Source organism: Neopelma chrysocephalum, unplaced genomic scaffold (assembly GCF_003984885.1).
Source record: "Neopelma chrysocephalum unplaced genomic scaffold, ASM398488v2 Primary Assembly neopelma1_59, whole genome shotgun sequence".
Classification (NCBI taxonomy): Eukaryota; Metazoa; Chordata; class Aves; order Passeriformes; family Pipridae; genus Neopelma; species Neopelma chrysocephalum.
Window position 1 is genome coordinate 15,589,897 of NW_020897714.1, and position 22,189 is coordinate 15,612,085.

General features: G+C 44.4%; 1 protein-coding gene across 2 annotated transcripts; it reads left to right on the plus strand.

Moving 5' to 3' along the window:
• Positions 1 to 259: 259 nt before the first annotated feature.
• Positions 260 to 22,183, plus strand: FAM234B (family with sequence similarity 234 member B). 2 transcript variants are annotated; one of them, XM_027680047.1, is made up of 13 exons: positions 260 to 336; positions 6,204 to 6,596; positions 7,524 to 7,622; positions 10,225 to 10,413; positions 11,913 to 12,043; positions 12,725 to 12,872; positions 13,216 to 13,357; positions 13,987 to 14,130; positions 17,523 to 17,604; positions 17,835 to 17,990; positions 18,508 to 18,625; positions 19,779 to 20,005; positions 20,161 to 22,183. In XM_027680047.1, exons 1-13 carry the CDS (start codon positions 300 to 302, stop codon positions 20,164 to 20,166), a joined length of 1,872 nt encoding a protein of 623 aa, XP_027535848.1. In that variant the 5' UTR covers positions 260 to 299; the 3' UTR covers positions 20,167 to 22,183. The 2 variants fall into 2 exon arrangements, with proteins under 2 accessions (XP_027535848.1, XP_027535849.1); XM_027680048.1 differs by lacking the exons at positions 19,779 to 20,005; positions 20,161 to 22,183 and adding an exon at positions 18,718 to 19,769 and having other exon boundaries at positions 18,508 to 18,687.
• Positions 22,184 to 22,189: the final 6 nt, after the last annotated feature.

Genomic DNA, 22,189 nt, shown 5'->3' on the forward strand with positions numbered 1-22,189 from the left:
GATATATATATAGCAAGAACAATTTAAAGGACTGGCATTTTCTGTGTAAACCACTTAGGATACTGAGCGTTTTTCCATCTGTCTGTGCCTACACAGTCGTGCAGCCTGTGGAAATATGATCTGTCTTTGGCCAGGGCTCGCTGCCACCAGGCCACTCCGCCCTGCGCATCCCTGTCCCTTCAAAACCGCAGGGAGGGCACGCAAGGGCGCGGAGTTTTTCGCGGCTCGGAACTACAGTTCCCAGCAGGCTGCGGGAAAACGCGGGGCGAGCGGCGCGCACGCGCACTACTCTGTCAAGCATGGCTACGGTGCTGTCCCGGGCGCTGAAGCTGCCGGGTAAGGGCTCCGCGCCCGCGACAGGGACGGAGGCAGCGCCGGCCGGGCAGGGCCGGGCAGGGCCGGGCAGCCGCGCCCGGGGCGGCGCCCGGGGGTGAGAGGCGCGGGTGGCGCTGGCCGGGGCGGCGGGGCGCGTTGCCATGGTGATGTGGCGGTGTGGGTCTCGGCCCCGGGGCGCGGGCCGGGCCCGCGGCGGAGCGGGGCCGCAGGGGACGGGGCAGCGCCGCGGGGCGCTGGAGGAGTCGTGCGTGGCGGCGGGGGGCCTGGGCCGCGGCCCGGTGAGGGGGCTGCGCGGGAGGAAAGACAGAGCTAGTCCCTCTCGGACCCGCTCCTGCCGGGTTTTGCCCGCAGAAGCCAAGGCAGGAGTTCGGTGAGTGCCCCTGCAATTACCCAGGTAAATGTTTAAAGCCTGCCTGCCGCCTCTGCACCTTCGAGCCAGAGATCTTCAGCGAGATGAAAGGACATACAAGCATAAGGGACTATTGTGTGCGGTGAGCAGCAGTCCAACAGCCGTTCTCTTCAGCGAGGAGATTAAAAGGGAATTAAAATACCTTGTGAAACCAGATCTTGAGCAAACTAGTTGCTCTTGGATTGACTGGAGACGGTGCCAATGCACCTGGCTGTATTAACTTCAATGGAAAAGTACCTCATTGCCCTTCCTAACTGTGTCTGGCCTCTGGGACAGCCATGGGACAGAGACAGGGCCCAGCTGTGTGCTGCTGGGGTGGGCTCCAACCTGGCACTACACACCACTGTGGTCTTGCAGTGCTCCAACCTGTGAAGCTGCACTCAGTGGACCAGTGATACTTTCTTCTTCCCTTGGTCCATGAAGTTATGTCTTCAAGGTCCTTCCTGCCATCTTTTAGTAACCCATACCAGGAGTCGTTACTTTTAGTTTATGTGCTGCCTGTTAGATCTCATCCAAAGAAATTTTTTTTGCAAATCGGTTACTTCCTGGTTTTTTATATATATATATATGTCTGTCTAAATGGGAAAGAATACATTTTACATGAAGTCTGTTTAGGAAAAGGGCAAACTGGTGGGTATAAATGTGTTCATTAGGACAAGACCAGCGGGGAACTGTGCAATAAAAGTGCACTTCTGGGACCTTTACAACCAGAATGATCTATTTGATATCTGCTGGTAGGAGACACTGATTTGGAAAGATCACAACAATTGCCCTTAAGAAAAAGGTTCTTGCATCAGTCCTTTGGTTAAATTGCAGAAATCATACCTTTTTTGTGTGTTTAATTCTTGAACAATGCAGCTTCCAACAGCAATGAGAAAGCAGAAAGCCTATTGCTATATCTGTTTTTCCTGCTGCATCTCATTAAATTTATTAAAAATCAATATGTGGCGACTTATCTCCCTGTGCGCTGAGAGATATGTCTGCAGTACCCCCTGACTGGTGCCGGCCAACTGCCAGAAAAATAAACAGAACATGAAGTGAGTACAAAGGATACTAGAACCAGTCATCATTGGAATAGTGCACTGAGAATTGCATTCCAAAAATCTACTCATTCACCCCAAAGTGAGTGCAAAGAAAAGCCTTTCCAGTCAGTCAAAACCAGAAAAAAAAAGATTACAATTAGTATCTTTCAAGCCATCAGCCCTAGAAATGAATATTTCATTATGAGTGGGACCTAATTTCAACACAGATCACCTCACAGATGCCTCCTTTCGAAATCATGATCACACAATTCACATGTTCTTCATTGAGGGGTCTCGTTCTTCTATTGCAATAGTTGCAAGAGCTGCCTGTGCAAAAATAGCGTTAGGCAAATACATAGGGGATTTTCAAAGTCATAAAGTGCAGTTTAGAAACTTACTCTACTTGAAAGTTGGTAAGTTTGGGGCATTTTCTCTCTGTTCTGCCTTTGAAAACCTCCATCTTCAGTTTTTGCTTTTTCTTCCAGTGGCTTAAAAAAAAAAAAAAGAAAATTCAGAGTGATGTGACCAGTAAGTTAGCCACAGACCACAAGCAACAGTTCCTCTGGTTGTAACCACAGGCCACTGAATGGGAACCTCTCTTTTATCACTGGTGCCATGGAAAAAATGGCAATTTACAGCAGGTCAGAACAGAAGGTGCTTTATTCACTGTACCTCTAGGAGGGAGGGAACACAGAGCAGTAGGGAAAACTGACTTAGCTGATACTAACTCCATAACTGCAAAGTGGATGCAAGGTTTATATACAGTTAGAGTCGCTATGGAAAAGACAGATAACAAAGTGTCAGTTATACAGAGCTGGTACATACATAAGGCCACAGAACTGCAGCTTACTTTAGCACAGAGACTAATTTATCATGAAGGCTACACAGTGATTATTGTTTCAGGAGATATGGTAAGAGTTTGACCAAGAAACTGGCTCAGATCTTAGCATATCTGCTTCCACAATGGAAACCTGAAAACTGCATGTATTTTCTGACAGCTGATCGCTTGCAACAGAGGCAGTTTTAGCTTTCTCTTGATGGACAAATGGTTTTCCCCCAGCCTGAGCCTTGTTGTTGACCAGAAAGGGAAGAACTTGACTTCTGGAGCACTTACAAATAAATCGTAGTTCCCTAAATGGTGTGAGACTGCCCCTGTTTTCTCATATTCTTTTCTGGTTTTTATGTTTATCTATGCTTTTCTGTTGAAAAATCATTTGGGATTGATTAAGGGAAGCCAGGTGTGATATCCCACTTTCCCACAGCAAGTGATCTAAAACTTGGATGAAGAGTCATGTTCCTCCTGGTCTCTCTCCAGCCAGGTGAATCATGAGTTATGTGTTCTCTGCACCTCAGGACAGCCTTGGGAGTCTGGGCTGAGCACGTCCCTGCCAGCTCTCCAGATGCATTCCCAAAACACCTAGAGGTTGGTTGGTAGGATTCTCTCTGAACAGTGGGATATAAGCGTTAGAAGCCTCTGAGATTAGATTTGCAGTTGTGTTTTACACGTGCTTAGGTGAGTGCTCCAGCAGCTGTTGTTAAAGGGCAGTGTCTTCCCTCCTTTTGGCTTAAAAAATCAGCAGGGCATTTTATGACTGACTTTATGGAGTGTTTGTGCCTTGTGGGAGTGCTAGATAACCTTTTGAGGAAAGGTAGGGCGAACGAGTGCCAGTTTCTGATTCCTAGTCCAGTTAGACATGAATTAAGACTTATCAGCATCCTGCTGTATAGTTCTCCTATAATTCAGAAGATTCTTTCTTATGTAGATCATCGAAAGCTGTCATTACTGTGTAGTAGCTGTTTTATAGCCAATGATCAGTGGTTCTCAGCAGGACAGGTGTTCCTGTTACAGATTGTCTGTAGTTGACACCATTGTCAATGGTGACAACGTCTCAATCCCTGCCATTCCAGGAGTGGGTGAGCCATAGTTTTGAGGTCCTTTCTGTCTCTTAAAGACCCAGAACAAAACTGTTCTAGATAAAGTTCATTGTTACCAATGCTTTTAGTTGCTCCAAGGATGAACAGCAGGTTTCAGTCTTCTGCGTTGCCTGTCTGGAGTTAAAATAATTTACCAAATCACTGTATATCTGCAGTGTAAGTATGGTTTGAGTTGTTTCACTCAAAGCTCACCAGTTTCCAAAATCAGGAGCAGTCTAGTTAACATAACTGTCCAACTTTGACTTCTCAGGCTAAATACCATTTACTGTGGGGCCAACCACATCTGTTTTTCATACCATTCTGACCTGGCTTGAACTGGCACATCTGGATCTGTAGTAAGAAGCTGCAAATATCCTGGCAGCGAGACCTCTCTGCAATTTTTTGTTTTCACTGAGTAGTCTTTCAGTCACTGTCAGCACAACTAACTATATAGACATCTGTGAAATTTATGCTGCAATCCCTGAGCAGAGACCTGTGTGCCACCGAGATCAGTGGCCTTATGTGCACTCACAAGATGGAGCCCAGGTTATCCAGACTTCCTGAAAAGCCCACACTTTGAACACCTGTTTAGAGCAGACTTGTGTGAAACAATGCAGTGTGTCAGACCAGACCAAACCACAGGAATGCAGTATTTTTTGGCTGGGTGCACTGCCTCTACAAGGAACAGATTTTTGGAGTATGTATGTGCACCAGATTATTTTGACGTGAGTCTTTTGTAGAAGCCCCTAGTTCAAAAAGGAAGAGTCTAACTTAGATATGTGATCTTGTTGGATATTTTTACTTCCTTCTGTTCAGTGTAGGTGGGTTGTCCTGGATGTTCCATTTAGTATGGAGCATTTGACTTTTAGTGGGATTGACAGTTTTTCTTAAATCCTAAAACTGACACTGAATACCATTTATAAGTGGTACAGGAAGGGGAAGCAAAGGTCCTTTTGTGGGGTGAGAAATGAGAAAGAAATGAGATACACGTGCTTCAAAATACATTCTAGATTATGCAAAATGAGTGTGTTGCACTAACTAGATACTACAGTACATCTGTAACTGTTCAGTCTGTCTAACAAGAAAACCAGAAGTAAGATATATTATCTTATTTGGGAAGAATAATCATGAAAGTCCTTAAATTTCTGCTCTATAAAACCTTCCCGTCATCTTAGTGTCAGAGAGGGGTTACAGTGTGCATATTTTTGCTTATTATTTATGCCTTGCATGTATCGCTTCAGGCATCTTCAGCACAAGTTAGTTCCTGTCTCAGATCAGCTTTAAGCAAAAGGAAATGAGGCAGATATCTGGGATAGCAAAGTCCCACCTTGGAACAGGAGAGAGAGAGAAATAGGCTGAGACTCTGCAATCATTGGAGCAGTGGCCATGGCTCCATGCCCAGCCTTGTGGCACAGGGCAGTTCCCTGAGACGTGACCCTCCACTCGTAGCTCAGGGCAGCGAGTCTGCGTGATCTTGCCTGTCCCCATAAACAGATGGCGCTGGGTTTATGCCAGTATGTATGACTGGACTCTGTACCTGCCCTCACCACACTCCCTGTGGCTGTCTAGGGCTCAGGGGAGAAGTCGTCCGTGTGCCAGGCATCTGTGGAGGAGACACCTAAAGCTAAGCTACTTTCTCCTCCCACCACCTGAAGGGATCAATACTAAGTTATCTCAGCCAGGCCAAGTACAAGCTGTTGGCTCTGCTGGGATCAGGAACAGAGCAGGTGCGCTGTGGTTGCCTACTGCAGGGGCAGGAGCATTCCCTCTTGCGGAGCTGAACCGTGCAGAGAAGCAGGTGTCTTAGAGGGGCAGCCCGATTCCTCCAGACACCAGCATGTTACTGGCCCAAAAGGGCAAAATCACTTTCCCCTCGTTTTCAGGGAGTCGATACCCATTTTTACCAGCACTTCAAAGAAATCATGCCCAGTGCTCTATCCCTTCTATCCCTCATGAAGCAGGACAGCAGATGTGGCACACTGGAAGACAGCAGTGCTCCTCCAGGCAGGAGGAGGAAGTGAAAAATGAGTTACAGAGGGAGGCCCCCTCAGAGAACATAGACTACAAGTGAAGAGGGGCTGTGTTGGGATTAGAGGCTGGCAAATGCTAAAGGAGTTCAGACCCTGAAGTTAAGACAATGCTGCAGTTTAGGTACTCATGTTCTTTAGGTACTTGTGTTCGCGTATCTCATTACCAATCAGGAAAGTATTAGAATTAGATCAGCCGTGAATTCCATATATATACACATACATATGTATGTGTGTATACATGTATATTGATTATATATATATATACATTTATCTGAGGGAAGTAAACTGAAAGCACCTTTTTTCCTGCAGCTGCTACTCTGAAACATAGAGAGACCCTGTCTTTTCCCTCACATTTCTTACTTGGATCCATGTAAAATGCAGACTGCTCTGTCATTCCTTCTGTATCACTTTCCACTGCAGCCTTTTCTCCATTGAAATCCTGAAAAAGTGAGGAACTTATGCTTTTTTTTCTCTCTCCATCTCTCTTCTCAGGAAAGAAGAGCCCAGACCTTGGGGAATATGATCCCCTCACTCAGGCTGACAGTGATGAAAGTGAAGATGACCTTGTACTCAACATCCAGAAGAATGGGGGGGTCAAGAATGGGAAGAGCCCCCCTGAAGAGATACAGGACCCTGATTCTGATGTGGAGGTTGGGATGACAAAGCAGCACACGTCAGAGAGCGCGCCTGAGCGTTATCCTGCAGAGACAGCTGGGAGTTTGGAGCAGAAGACTGCTCCCTCCCTCATGCCATACCTGCGCACAGCAATCTTTTTGCTCACTGTGGTGATCTCGATGATTCTTGTGTTGGTGTGTGCGTTTCTAATTCCCTGTCCCCCTAGAGACTTGCATAACACCTGGAACCGCAACCTAGGTCAGGGAGCAGGTGAGAAAGCCCCAGGAACGGCGTCTGGCGTGGGGGAGGTGGCAGTTCCCAGGCTGAGCATCGGTTGGAGAGACCTATCTGGCAGAGCCAGGTCACAGCAGAGACCCTTCCTCATCACTGCAGATGCTCTGAGATAATAGACAGGTGGGCATGTCCTGCTCGCTCTTCAAGCTGAAGCCTGTGAAATCTGGCATCAGTAGATAATAGTGCCACAAAATTTTATTTCTGCCAACACCAAAAATTATTTTGACTCTTCCCCCATCCTGCCTTTTTGTCTGGATGGTGTGCTCTGTTCTAGATGGGGATGGCCCAGCCCACTTTAAAATACAGTGCCTCCCTTTCTATAACCTGGATTTTACCAGCACCTCTACACTGAAGTGTGTGAGTGTGTTTGGGTGGAGAGGGATAGAAGTCTTTGTGTCTTCTAACTAGTTTAAGTAACTTTATTTAATTGTCTTTTTATCCTGCTTGAATCCATAAATCAACATTTGAGACCTTTTGTTATCCTGTACAGGCCACTGATAACATTTCTAAAGTATCTCCCATTCTAACTTCTTCAGTAAAGTAACAGTGGTTTGTGAACTAACTTCTGCCAAGTCTAGATATGTCTCTCCCTCCTTGCTTTCTGCCCCAGCTTCCAAATCTAAGCCTTTCATAAGATACATAGCTCCTACATCACCTCAGAAATTGAAGTGGGAAAGATAACTCTTTTTCTGTTAGCTCCTCCATTTTTCCTTTTTTGACCCAGATGCTACATGTCTTTCCATGCAGTGTGAGCTGCCTGGCATTGGTGGTTCCCTAGCAGACTTTGTGAGGCTTGACTGTCCATGAACCTCTTTTCTGGACCAGCCCTCCTCTCCCAGTGTGGAAAATGAGCCAGGTGGCCTTTTTTGACAACAGTGCAGTGATTCTCTGTAATTGTTGCAGGTGGCATATTATCTCCGCTGGAACTGTGTGATGTGAACGGTGATGGGCTCCCTGACATCCTCATTGTCTTCACTGCCTTGATGAATGCCAGCGTCATGGGTAAGCACCACACCTCCTTTCCATTCCTAATTTGTATGTGTCAGTATGGACCTTTGTATGTTTGTCTTATGCTGGAGGAGTTCCTGCTGCTGCAAATCCACTGCACTGCTCTTTTCAGAGTTCCTTAAAATTGCTGGGGTACTGTGCCCGTGGTTGGACATGCTTATAATTTTCATTGCAAGCCTGTGCTCCCATACCTTTTGGGTCAACATCATCTGCTTGCCTTTATTTCGGGGCAATTTCATCTCTTTGTCCTGCATTTGTGCACACTTGACTTGGGAACAGAGATAGAATGATCAGAAAGCACTGCTGCACAAATAGCAAATGGAAATAAGGTGGGTTTTTTTCCCCCCTTGTAATCTCTCAGACTCCTTCACAAAAGAGCTCAGTCCAACTGCTTCCATTTTACAGGCACAGAAGTGGAAGCACAGAGAAGGGAAGCAGCTTGATGGAGGTCGCAAATGAGATTCAGTGGTAGGGTCTTGACTCTTCCCTGATCAGTGGTCCAGTGTCCTGGTCATTACCAAGGGTAGTTGGCAAAAGGAACAGTGGTGGCCAAGCTGACTGTTGGAGTGACCCGGTTCTTCTGAACTAAAGAGTGGCTTGCCAACAGGGAGCAGTACAGATTTTTTTAGAGCATCTATAGGTCAGTGTTGCAGGAAACACCTTCATTTTTCTGCCTTTTTTTTAGGTCAGTCCATATACTTGCCAGGCTCCAAATCATTGTCAATTCACAGACTGATGATGGGGAAGCTACGGTTCCTGGCTGTTTAGCAGGTATCACCCTGCTTCCTCCTCCTGGCTGCTTTGCTTTCTCTGTTAATCCTCACACCCCTCAGGTAACATAGCAGCAGCCTGCTGATACTGGCCACTGTTACACAGGGGCTGCCAAGTCCAGTGACATCCTATTGCACTGGGCTTCTGAAGTCCTGGAGGTTACCAGCTGTCTGATATACTGTGCCTGCCCATCCTGGCATTGCCTGATATTAGGTGAATCTGAAAATTCTTAGGGGAGCAAAATGCCTTGGCTCTTCAAAGAGTAGGGTCATAAAAATATCGTTAGAAGATAGGGAAAATGCCTTTCTCCATGGCGCAAGCAAGGCCCTTGGTATTTCACAACAAGTCCTTTAGAAGGAAACCTAGGAACAGAAAGAAAACCGTAAAGTAATTTAAAAAATAAGTGAGAGAGGGAGATACTGTTGACATAAAGGCGGCATTCAGTTCATGTAGGTTGTCCTTGCATTCAGTATTTTTGCCATTGCATTGTATTTATCTTTCATTACAGATATACATACAGTTCTCAGCATGCTCTCAGTGGAACTAGTCATACTTCATTGCCTCCTGGGCTATAGCTATGCTGGAAGACAAAAACCAAATACTAAAACAAGTATAAGCACATCACAATCCTAAACCCACATAGCTGGACATCAGTCCACCTGTGGCTTGTGCTCAGAGCATTCACACAGTGTCAAGTAGAGATAAGCTCGATATAGGTACTGGATGGAGTAAGCTATGACTTGTTAGTTGTTTCTCCAGCTTGTACACAGAACAGCTGTGAGCTGCATTCAGGAGTTAGTTGTTCTTGGCTCCTATCAACATAACAAAGATAACTTGATCTGGGGCAGCCCCTTAGTGTAAACCACATGATTTTCAGTTTGAGAAGAGAGGAAGTTTGATTTAGAGAGTGGGCTCAGACTTGTATTTAGCCAGTGACACAGATATGCCCTTTGTGTAGTCAGATCACATGTTGCATGTGTTGCTAGTAAGACAGAAGTTGACTGAGACTGTTGTTACTTTGAAATGTGTGGGAGTTCATCTTAAATTGTGATATGACCATATTAGGTGGAGATTACAGTAACCACACTTATGTCTGAGGGAAGGCTGAGCTAAAAGTTGCTCACGTTTGGAATCAGAGCCAACAATCAATTGAAGCAGCACAGAGTACTTTATTTTACAATTATTTTGTGCTAACTGGTGAATTGGAAAAAGAGCTGAGCTCACCTGAGCTCACCCTAAGTTACACCAATTATATTTGCATTCATACTGTTTTTCACAATAATAAAACTCATTTGGAAAACAAAGGACAGAGCTCTCAGACTGCCAATCACCGTCTGTTGCTCCAGAATTACAAACAAGCCAGGACTTTCATATGAGGTGATATCTGCCTTGGGAATCACTTAAGGTTTCCCCTTGGTGCTAGCTGTTTTGTTGAGGGATAAGGGATCAGAAGAACCAGTCTGGTTTGACAGCAGTAAATTTCACATGAAAAAGTCACCACAACCGAGCACCTTGTCCCCAGGAACTTGGTTCTCTGTGCCCAGCTGACTGTATTTCTTGCTGTGAGCTCAGGTCCAACCTCCATGATTGTCTGCACTGTTAACTGGCAGCCCAGCTTGTCTGGAGATTACTGCTAGTCTCTGTGGGCAGAGAGACTCAGCCATGGGGTGAGATTTGACCTTTGCTTTCAGGCAGTGTGGATTTGGCTGTCTTGAGCCACTCAGCTCCAGGAGCTAGAGCTGGAACCAAACACAAGGACCAAAGGCAGCATGGTCACAGCCTCTGATACCAAGGGATTACACTCTCTCTTTCTTGCCTCTTCTAGGTGTCTCTAAACCCTCTGTAACTGTGGTGGCACTTTCTGGTATGAATGGCAGCACCTTGTGGTCCATCCAACTTCCAGAGGACACTCGGAGTGTGCAGTGCAATGGGCTATCACTTGGGGCAACTGCAGAGCCTGTCTGCCTTGTTACAGGAACATCAAAATTCCTCAGCCTTCTCAGCGCCCCCACAGGTACAGTTAACTACCAGCATATTAGAAATATGCTATTGCCTTTTTGTTTTCTTTAGAGGACTAATAAACATGAATGATTCAGTTTCGGCACTTCATGGTGGCTGTTACTTAGTGGCATACAGGAAGAAATCAAAACACTAATGAGTTTTTAGTTACATGTGATAAGAGAGTCCAAACCATTGCAGCTCTGTGGCAACATCTTCATCCTACCATCTCAGAATATTTCAAAGGGTTAATCTTACCCTGTAGCATTCCCATGTCATAAAGAATATGTGAAGTCTGTTCTCATCAGCATTGAGCTGTTAGTACAAGCTATCACTTACCTCACAGCACTACAAAGCTCAACGACATTCTTGGATAAGTTATATAAGGATATGCACAACAGCCAGAAAATCGTACAGAGAAATTAGGACCATAGAAGAATTGATTAGATGTGAATGAATATTGCATTTTTAATCACTGGATCATGTGCACCTTCATTCTCTGATTGCTGTTTGTTCTACCACATGAATTCACTGGCAGAAATATTCATAGGTAGGTATAGGGATGTTTTTGGAATCTGAACAGAGAATGGAGACATATAAGAAACCTTGGGTTTAAGTGACAGATCCAGTCAATGAGCAATGGCATCTACCTTTCAAATGATTTTAGGGACCAGATTACTTGCATAGCGTTTGCATGGTCAGGACCATGAGCTGTCTCCTTTACCAGCAGTAATTAATGTTATTAATGTACAGGTTTGGCCTTTAGTTTGTCATACAGGATCAAACCCTATCCTACAGAGCAGCAGCAGCAGCAAAGCATTTTTGAGATTGAAAAAGCAGAAGTGTTAGCAAAAGACTGATGGAAAAGTAAAAGCATTGAATTTTATTTTTGCCCTTTTCTAGGGGTATTTATTTGCAAGTTTGCAAATCTGGTTTTCCTGAGTTTCCAGCTGGGTCCATGCTGGACTGCTGAACCATTTGACATCATGTCTGCTAACATGCTTTCACCCCGAGGTGGAGTGAGCTTGCCATGCTGGAATGGTAGTTTGCTGCTGGGAATTTAACTGAGACACAGATTTGCACTTTGAATATCAGAACTGCCCATCTGTTCCCTTTCCTCCCATCTACCTAGCCTTTACTGCTGGCTGAGGCAAACAACTGCTGTCCTGCAGAGCAACACTCTCATTTAGGTTCTCCTTCCAAAAGTGAACCTGAAATATTCTCTGATATTTCAGGAATTTTTTAGAGCTCAGGTCTTTCTAGAGAGATGCTAAGAAGGATGCACAGCAGGACTTGAGGCCTGACTCAAAGACAATCTGAAGAAACGCTGGGAGAAGAATATTGCTTCCCACTGCAGCTTGCCCCAGTTTGTAGATTTGTCTTTCCTCTTCTCAGAGAATGGGGGAAATAAGCTCTCTTGCTGCCTCCTTCAAGAAGGTTTTGTGCAACCTTCTAGGGATGCCCTCTGTTTCCACAAGTGCTGCAGGTCTCTTTCCCCTCCTGTTCTTACTGCAGGCAAGACCATCTGGACGCTGAACTCTGTCCATCTTTCAAGTGGGATCCTGGCTGCACCGGCTGCAACTCTTCCAGATGTAGATGGAGATGGGATTAGGGATATTGTTGTTCTGGCTCTCAAAGAGATACAGGTACAGCATATCCCTACTCAAGGTTTGGAGAGACCTTGACTATCTATCTGGATAGTCCCTGGAAGAACAGGGAGCCTGATGTGGAAGGATTGTAACAGGAGCTGCAAGAGCCCCTAATTTTCATTTCCTTGCTGAAAAGTACCCTTTTTTCTTCCAGTAGGTCAGAGCAGTTAGATCAAACAATAGTAGTGACACTACCTGCATTTCTTGACAACTGGGAATGAACAGAAGGGTCATTATTTATCCCTGACTGAGATTTGAGAATTATCTGTTTCTGTTCAATGAATGCATAGTTTGAAGTGAGTGTTTAGCAGCAGTGTAGGGATGGATCTCTGGAGAAAGGAGCATTTAGTTTACTCAAAAGAAAGAAAAATACTTGCATGATTAATTCAGATGCAGATTTCCTTTATGCTCATTCCTCCCCACAATTCTAACATTGATGTTGTTAGAGCAGTTCAGGTTTTTGAAGTCCCTTCCATATTTGATGCATTTATATCAAGAGAAAAACCTGAATGTAAGATGTCCAGGAAACCAGACTGAGCAAAGAGAAAGAGAACGCTAGCTAGACCTTGTTGAGGGGGAAAAAATTCAGTGGAGCTTCATGCTGTGGGGTTGGGGGAAGATTCAGTGCACAGGTGCATGAAGGCACTGATAAAAACCTCTACATCTCTCTCTTTGCAGCCTGATATGTTTTTCATCTTGGTATCAGGAAAGACTGGGACTGCTTTGGGTGGGCCTGTGAAGTACAGCACCAATGGAGAAGGGAAAGTGATTGGCCCCCAAGTCCACATCACCAGCCGGGGAGCCATCTACATTCTGTTTGGTTTTGGTAAGATGCACTTTACCTCTCCAGCACTTCACCTTACTGAGAAAACATTAGTTTTTATCTAAAATGGTCAGCGTGCCTTGGATGTTTCTATCATGCCTTCTGATGTACAAGCTAGGAGGGCATAGGAATAAGTCTCACTGCCGTGGTGTGGAAAAGTATAGGAACACCAATACCTGTTAACCTGGAATACCTTGAAGTTTCCCAAAAGGCACATCATGCCAGGGAGGTTCCAGCTCTGGGCATTTTGTTGCCTTCTACAACAACTGCAGTGGTTCCAATCACCCCCTGTTCTACTAGGTTAGCTTTTACAGGCAGGACTCTTCATCTTTACTCTTCCTGGCAGGTAATGTTCAAGCAGTTGCCCTGAAGGATATCTTTACCCAAGCCAGAAACCGGGACAGCTTTCCTGCAATGCTGCAGCAGGAGGAGCCAGAGTGGGAAAAGCGCAGATCTGTCAACCTGTCAGAGCTCATTGACATTTACAGGTAGAAGATGAATTTGTCATCTTGCTCCTTCTGGGAGAGGAATGGGAGGGTAGGCGCTTCTTAGTGCTCCTAGGAATGGTCCCTTCTACTTCAATACTGTCCTTCTGTTCATTGTCCGGTTGATAACTGGGGAATACTGTCAGGAACCGATCATTTCCCCCCTGTCCTGTGGTTGTCCTATCAAAAGAAGAGCAGAGTATGATAAAAGGGACTCCTTAGCTTCTCCTGCTCCTTGTTCCTTTCTTCAGTCCTGTAAGTGTAGCTGAAGGGAAAAAAAAAGGTACTCCCAGCTAATGGAGTCTCTTTGGGAAGCTCAGCCTGTGTGGGCCTGAATTTCTCAGCTCATTCTTTACTGCCGAATTTTGGTGCAGGTCAACCTGGATAGGAACAAAGGGTGGGAACAAATGTGAACTCACAAACTCTATGCTGTTTATAGTAAATCATAATGTTCAGAAGGCCCCACACTTGAATTAAGCTCACTTAACTGAGGAACACCCATCACTGGGGAAAAGATAGACTTCTCCAAGAATAGTTCAAATCTTAAGATGAATTGCTATGTGGACGGGCAGCTAGTGCTGAGATGTGCAGATACAAGCCTTGGTTTCCTCTCTGCTTTCCATTTGTCCCAGTGGAGGTGTTAACTTCCTGCAGACAATGAAGACACCTGACACAAACTGCAGCAATCTGCTCATCACAACCAAAGAGGGCTTGATTCTACTGGGGGGACAGGACCTGGAGCCCCGCTGGACCCTGGAGCTGCAGAATATCAGCAGGTTACTTACTGGGAATGTTTTTCTGTCCTATTTCTTCCTGTACCATTTCCTGCCTTCTAGTTGTAAGCACATGTGCTGCTTAGAAAGCCATTGACAGGAATTCTCCAAGTCTGCAGAGGGATCTAAGAACTGGAGGTGTGCATCGTTTATCAAGTGAGGAAGGCAGGAGGAGCAAGGAACAAGAAGACTGGAAACTTGAGCTGTGTGCTTGTGAGTGATCACAAATAAGGGGCTCAATTCAGGTACCCAACACTGATGTCTTGGGAATGATGTGGCACTGGAATTCAGGAGATTACTGATGTGTGATTCAGCCCATCTGCTGTCCAGGGCTGCCACATCCCAGCTCAGTAGAGAGGAACAGTTAGTGATGTTAAGTATTTAGAGAAGATGTCTGAGGATGGCCCAGGGATTTTAACGTTCCTTGAAAGTTGAAAATGAGCACTCTGTTGGCAGTCAGCACACCATCTATATTAAATGTAAACCTTGAAATAATACTGCTCATTCTCTAATATCACACATGGAAATTAAGTAATTTTCCAGATCTTGTGGGTTGATAATAACCAGCAATTTCAGCTTGCCCAGGATTAAATATTTGCAAAGGGCAGTTGGGCACAATTGAGGGAAATTATGTAGGAAACAAATTATTTGCACTGCTATCTAGAATAAAGAAAGCAGTTCTCAGCTCAGTGTTACGTGACTGTCAGGAGCACGAATAGGAAGAAGGCATTAGAACTTCATTAAGAAAAAAAAATCTGTTCAACTATGTTTGATATTCAGGTAGTGTCCACATTCTTGAGGGCTGATAGGCGACATAAGCAACAAGTTTAAGAGTGGCTTATGGCTAGTTGATCATGCTATGGGGAAAGGAAATGGATTAAAAGTGTTTGGGGCCCAGAATCTGCAGGTCTCTGGATGTGTATGGAGTCTGGTGTAAAGGGTAAGTGTGTACTGACTAAGCAAAGCCACTTCATAGATGCTGTAGAATCAGTTATATACAGGAAATTTCTCAGTGGACCCACTAATACATTGGAAAATTTTTATGAGTATAAATCAAGAAGGGTTGAAAACTTCTTTACTAGTATGGTTAAGGTTGGAAGGCTCCTCTGGAGATTGCCTAAGCCACCTACCTGCTCAAGCAAGCTCAGCTAAAGCAAGTTACTCAGGGCTGTGTGCTGTCGGGTTATAAACATCTCTAAGGATGGAAACTTCACAACGTCTCTAAGTAACTAGTGTTCCAGGTTGCTGTTCTCTAGCCCTTTTTTTCCTAGTTCCATGACCTCCCAAGGGACAGAGTACAACACATGTAGAGGAGCTGCCAGAAAGACATTGAAAAATAGTGCAAGCAATTCTTGTTCAAGGCCACTGTGCTAAAGCCCTGGACTGCCTGTTTTCTCAGAGTTAAAAAAGACAAAATTTGCTAGACTGAATATATTGTGGACAAGCATTTATTTAAGAGGTTTGTTTGGGTTTTTTTAGAACTTAGAAAAGTTCTGCTTAAGCAACACAGGCTGGGGGACAAATTCAGCTCAAGGATGTTACCACAGAGTCAGACTGAAATCCTTGTCAGACAAAGCGTACAGAGCCAGCTGTGAGCCCCACTTTCCCTGGGTATACCTGCCCCAAGCATACTGAGCCAGGCAGACTGAGTCCAGACCTTTGGGAACAGTCTCAGAGAAAAAGAAAACATGGCTGCCGCAGATGTGCTGCATTTCCAGATAGCTTTTGACAAGATCCATGGAAAACCATAAAGGAGAATCAGTAGTCATAAAACAAGGGTGAAGTTCAGAGACCATGAAATTGAGTAAGCAGTTGCAAATTGTGTTGTAAATGGATGTTTCAGATGAGAGAGGATTAATAGCAGATTTCTGTGGGGATTACTGTTGGGCAGGAATAATTACTAGCCTTCTGGTTCATTTGAGAAAGTGCCCAGGGGATTTTTCACTTGATTGGTAGCATCTGATATACATATGTCTATCTGCGTTCACTTTGTGGGATCTGCCGCTGACTGTAACCCATAAGGGACATGAGAAGAGGCACCTTAGGAGATGTTTTGAGTTAATACCCGTAGGATAGAATTACTTACTACTTCCTTCTGCTACTGGAGAGCTTTCAAGCTATAGGAGTGTCTCATGGTACTGCATTGAAAGCATTCATTCTGGTTGCCAAAGGTAAAGCAAATTACATTGTTTGATGCCATAAGTAAAAAGTCAAGCCACTGCTGTACTGTGGCATTGCTGCTCAGGAACCATTCTGTCAAGCACATTTTAAAGGGGAAGCTGGAAAAAAATTGAGAAAAGGTCTGGAAAAAATGCTTTAGCATGGAAGATTGAAGTTAGTGAGTTTATATGATCAAAGAGAAGCCTGAGAGGTGAGTTTATAAGCATGTGTAAGAAATAGGAGCTAACAGGCATTTTAGTCTTGCCATAGCAAGAAAAAGTGCCTTGAAGCAAAAGCTGTTCATGTTCAAGAAAATGAAAATGCAAGTATGTTTCTTTGGGTGAAATTAATAATTAGAACTGACTGTCATGAGAAGTGATTAATTCATCTCATCTTTGTATTTCTGTAGCAAGCCTCATGGCTGGTAGATCTAGGCAAAATTGGCCTACTGATACTTGGTTAATTGGGTGAAATACAGTAATCCATCATAAACAAGATCCTTCCTTGCCATAAAATCTTTGATTCAGTGAACTTTGAGGAATTGTTTATGCTTATTTAGAACCTTGTGTCTAGCTGTGGCGAACTGAAGGAAGACAGAGGCAAGACTCAGAAAGCCAAAGGGAAGAAAGTGCTTAAAAACCACTTATAATGAGAGATATTAGTATGTTATGTCACCCAGAAGGGAGAGGATGAGAGGGCACTTCATTTAACCTGCTGAAGGTCATAAAAAGGCTTGTAAAACTGCCAGCAATAAGAAAACAAAGAATCATGGGGTGACATTATTGGTGAGTATATTAAGATCCACTTCACACAGCTAAGGCAGCCTGGGAAATCCACTTTCAGCAGCAGGTCAAATGTGCCAATGCATTTTGGAAGGGCTGGGTAATTTTTTTATAATCATAGCAAAACTGTACATGTTCTCATGCTAAGGAAAGAATAATAGAGAGTCATGTCACAGGGTGGGCAGCCCATCAAGGGATGCCCCCCACACAGACAATTCTGAAGAATGGCTAACAAGCACTATGGTCTGCTTGACCATTTTTTGCTTTTCTGATCCATCAACAAGCGGTTCCTGACAGTCAGAACAGCTCTGAGTGGATAAAAGATCTTCTTTAGCATGACAAATTCTACCATTTTAAGAGACAGAAGGGAGGATGGAAGCAGCTGTTCTGCCTCCATCTGATATGCCTTTTTTCCTACCATGGGGCTTAGTGTTTCTTTTTCCAAATTTACAGCCAACCTGTACCAGGTTACTTCAGTGCTGACCAAACTCTGGACTTCATGCTGCAAGCACAGACTGGAGATGGGAACAAAAAGGTAAAACAGGTGAAGGCAAGGAGGCCAGGGGTAGCATAGGAGTGGGGGAGGTTGGGTAGAAAGAGACAAGCATTCTTTGCTCCTCGCTGTTCCCATTTCTGTAGCTGACAGTCATCACTGTGTGGCCACAGGCATGAAAGGGAACAGCACCGACCATGCCACTGCAAGGGCACACATATATACCCACACCTGGACACCCCATTAATGCTCGATCTCTTCCCTGCCTTGAGGTGGTGGTGGTAGATGGCAAATCCGGCCTCCCTCTTTGGAACCAGGAACTCCCGTGGCAGAGGCAACAACTTGATGCACTCTCAGTCATGACTTTGGACAAGAAGTCTGTTTTTCTCTTCTGGGCTGATGAAAAACAGCCTGTGTTACAAAGATTGGTGAGCAAGCATCCTTTCCTCACTTTGAAGTTTCTCTGTGAAGTGCATGCAGTCTCTGTTTTTTATTCCTGTTATCACTGAATTTTAAATCTAATGTATAAGAAAGCTGTCAGGGACATCTCTTACTTTGACGTGAACCTAAACACAGGAGTTTTTGTGCGCAAATTCTTCACCATAGAGCTTTATCAACAGAAATTTCACATCCACAAACCCAAAAATTTCTGTATGAATTTCATTCTTTTATGCAACACTGAGGTGTTGTAACTGCAGATTTGTTTCCAGTCCCAGACCACTTCTCTGCATGCAGACACAGAATTCAGCATGGAGACTCAAACTTCCAGACTAGCTCTGCCCATCAAGCTGGATATGAGAGAGCCAGATTTCAGTCTTACCAAGAGTTTTTGATTCTCTGATCCATGAAAGACAGCACAGTGTCAGAAAACTTAATGTTTTGGCAATGCTAGAGTCCTCTTTGCTAGCCAGTTGTTATGTTTTTGTCTGTCTTTCGATCTAACAGCAACCTGGTCCCAGACCTGAGCGCCCAGGGCTGCACCACCTCTATCTCCTCCATCCTGTTTTTCCTACAGTCCTTTTGGACCTCACCAATGCAACAGACAAAGTCATTGCTTCAGCAGGTGGGTACAAATGGAAGAGAAACTACGTAGGCTAAAAGAACTATGGAGAGAGAAGTAGCTGTGAGAAACAGTGGGATGTAGTTGTGCCTCTAGAGAAACAGTGGGATGTAGTTGTGCCTCTAAAGGTAGCACATAGGCCAACAATGGGAAATAAGATCCACCATCCTCCTGAAGGAGTGTCCTGTCCAACCCCTATTTTGGAAATAAAAGACCCACAAAGTTTCTTGCACATGTTTAAGCAAGGAAAGGTCCAAGTTTGATTTCATGCATGTTTTACACCAGAGAAGTTGCCTTGCTTTCCATGGAGCTATTTATGATGTAATGCAGCGTATGAAAAATCACTATGAAACTTTGTCATCTCAGATACACTTTGTTGGCCATCTCTTTGGGATATCAGCCATGCTGCTTCTTCATCTTTTTTTTTGTAAGGGAGAATTCAGAATATTTAAACTTGTGTTTTTAGGGAAAAGTAGATATGGATTTAACATCTATACAGGACTGTACAGTCCCTGTTGGATTGACTTGCTCTTTCTAAAGCAGTTCGACCAATAGCCAGACTCTTGTGCAGGGCAGTGTGGGATAAAAGAGGAGTTCATCCAACACTGGGACCAGTAGTCCAGGAAGCATGGAAAAGCTGCCACATAGTGATAACATTTAATCGGGTTTGTATCAAAACCACAGTTCAGTCAAGAACAAATAGAATATAATTTTTAGAGGGATTTTTTAGAAACTGGGATTTCTGAGGTCTGTACAGATCATTCTACAGTGAGTGGAGTGAACTGACTTGCCTGTGCTTTACGGATTTCCCCTTCTATAGAGGAAAACAATAGCTTCTAACAGGTGTGGGAAGGAAAGCTCTGAGAGTGAATTGCATTCTTGAAATATGTGCATCTCCTATGTCAAGCCCAAAACCATAACCTGGAACCAGTCCCTTCCATTTCTGATCTAAATTTCAGTTTCTTTCCATGGAAAAAAATTTAACTTAAAATTATTTTCCCTTATCAACTATGGTACGTGGAATTGTAAAGTCAAACTGAACATACCCTCAGTCCAATGGACATTTTTACTGACTAAAGGCTGTAAGATTTCTTTTGGAAGAAATGTAATAATTTACTCTTCACCACTATTTTCTCGCCCTTTTCTGATGGACCAGTTGGAATTAACGATCTCCAGAAGGATGCATTTCACATCACTGTGACAACAACTGCAACCTCTGAGAAACAGCCAGGATTTCTCTCAGTCAGCAAGCTGGGCCTGAAGTGGGCCATGATGAGTCAAGGTCGAATGGTGTGGTTAAAAGACACCACCACTCCAAAAATCAGCCGTGGAGAAGTGAGGCGATTTCTTGCCCGGATGAAATTTGTTGACTTTCCTCAGAAGGTGAGATTGTGCAGGAATCCCTGCACAATGAAATCCAGGCCCTTGAAAACATCTGATCTCTTCCCTGAGAACAGACACAGTTAAAGCGCTCTTTGGGATGCAAAGAGATGGTAATAGGTTTTGGCTTTAATGTTTATTTGCCTTTCCTTCTCCAGCTCTAGCCTGGTGGTTCCTCCGATTTTGGTTGGACCTGTGGCCTGTATGGGGAATACAGGAAGCTGCTCTGTGGATCTTCAGGAAAATTGCTGTGTAGAAGGAATGGGGGCTAAAAGCACTTCCCCTTTCTTCAGCTATCTGGGGAATGCTGGTGGAGACAGGTTTGTCCTAGGCAGACCTGTCATGTACCAGAGGAACCTTGTTCAGCTACTCCCCCTCCATATGCTGTTCTTGCATGCTTCCTTCCAGGTAGCACAGAAATGTGAATTTAGAATTTATATACATATATATATAAAACCAGGCTTTATATATATATGTGTTAATTTATACCATATATGTATATTTTTTGTATGTTTAATTTATGAATGAGATTTAGGACACACCTTTTTATGTCCAAACAGTATTCCCAGGCAGTCAAACAAGCTGTAGGCCTAAAGTGGGCCATGATGAGTCAAGGCAAATGGTGTGGCTAAAGCACACTACCTGCTTTAATATTTGTATTTTTAGAGTGAAGCCTCTGTCTGGCTCCTGCAGGGTTAGTCTTGTCTACAGCCTCTCCTGTGCTCTCAGCCCTCTTCTTCATGCTGTCCCCAAACTCACCCACAAACTAGCTCTCTAGCTGAATTACCAGAGAAAGATGGTCTCCACAGCATTTGCCAGCCCTTGCACTTGTGTATTTCTGTCCCAATTCCAAGTTCAGGACAGGTGCATGTCGAAGTGCAAGATTCACATCTTATTTCTATCCATCCCTGAGCTTTGTATGAACCCCAAGTGTCACTGTAATATCACGCTGCAGTCCAATGGGCTGAGTTTCCCTTTGCAAATGTATCACAGCCCTTTTGGCATAGATTCCCAGCAGATCCCAACTGTCACTGTAAAGGTCACTCAATCTAGTCACAGAAAAGCTGATTCTTACGCCACTGCTTCAGGGTTTACAGGCTCAGACAGAGACAGAACCGGAAAGATTTTCTGTGCATTTTAACCCTATTCTGAGCTCAGTTTTGCCATTCCCTTGCCAGCCCAGCCCTGCATGCAGCTCCAGGAGAAACAGGCTACCCCTGGGAGACGTTTGCTCGCAGTGTGTTTAGTGTTTTGAACTGTGCCCCAGAATGTGTCATCAGTCTCCTGTGTTGCAGTTACAGAGCACCTGTACAAATTTTCTTGTGATAGAAATGACTGTATAAACAGGAACCACTTTGGTGCCCCAACAGTTCCCCACAGTTCAGGGCAACAATGTAGGGACTGTTTTCCCAGTATGCCTTTCCAGGTCTGACCCTTGACATTAGGCAGAGCTAGGCTGAGATGAGGATTGCAAAGACTCTTCTGTCCTCCTGCTGGCATGTGCCCTTCTAGCCTCCCTGCACTTCCCTGTGAGTGGTGAGGTTATGGCAGATTGACCCTCTTTCCAGATGGCACATCTACCATTGGTTTGCTCTCCTGGGCTCTTGCCATCTCTCCTTGCTGTATCACCCTCTCTCTTTATTATCTCTGCATCTCCATATAAAGCTTCCAGGATAGCCCTTCAAGATTAGCTGCAAGCCCCAAGGCTGGTCCTTGGGCCCTGCTCTCTTAATGTCAGAGCCTGTGAACAGTTTGTATATGTTTCATGGTATTTTTGTGTAAATAGCTTTGTATATATTTAGCACAATTGTAGCAACTGCCCTAGGCCTGGCATTTTCCTTCAGACAGGGTTTAGTGTTTATAATACACAGTCAGTTAATACAGCTGCATAATAGGACTGAAAGTGTGAGGACCAGTAACATAAGAGGGATTAAACAGGAGTGCCTCTTCCCTCCTGTCCAGCCACCACCTTGCTGGGAAAGGTGAAGTGGCTGTTACCTAAGTAGTTATTCTTCTGAGGTTCTTCCTGAGAGAACTGTTATTCCAGTGCAGTGGCATTAGCTCCTCCTTAATGTGAATTCACCTCCCCCCCCCCGTGAATAAAGAGTCTGTCTGTATATTGTTGGGAAAATGTATTTGAACTGTGAACTGCAGTGGAGCAAATAAATACTGTGTACAGCATCATGT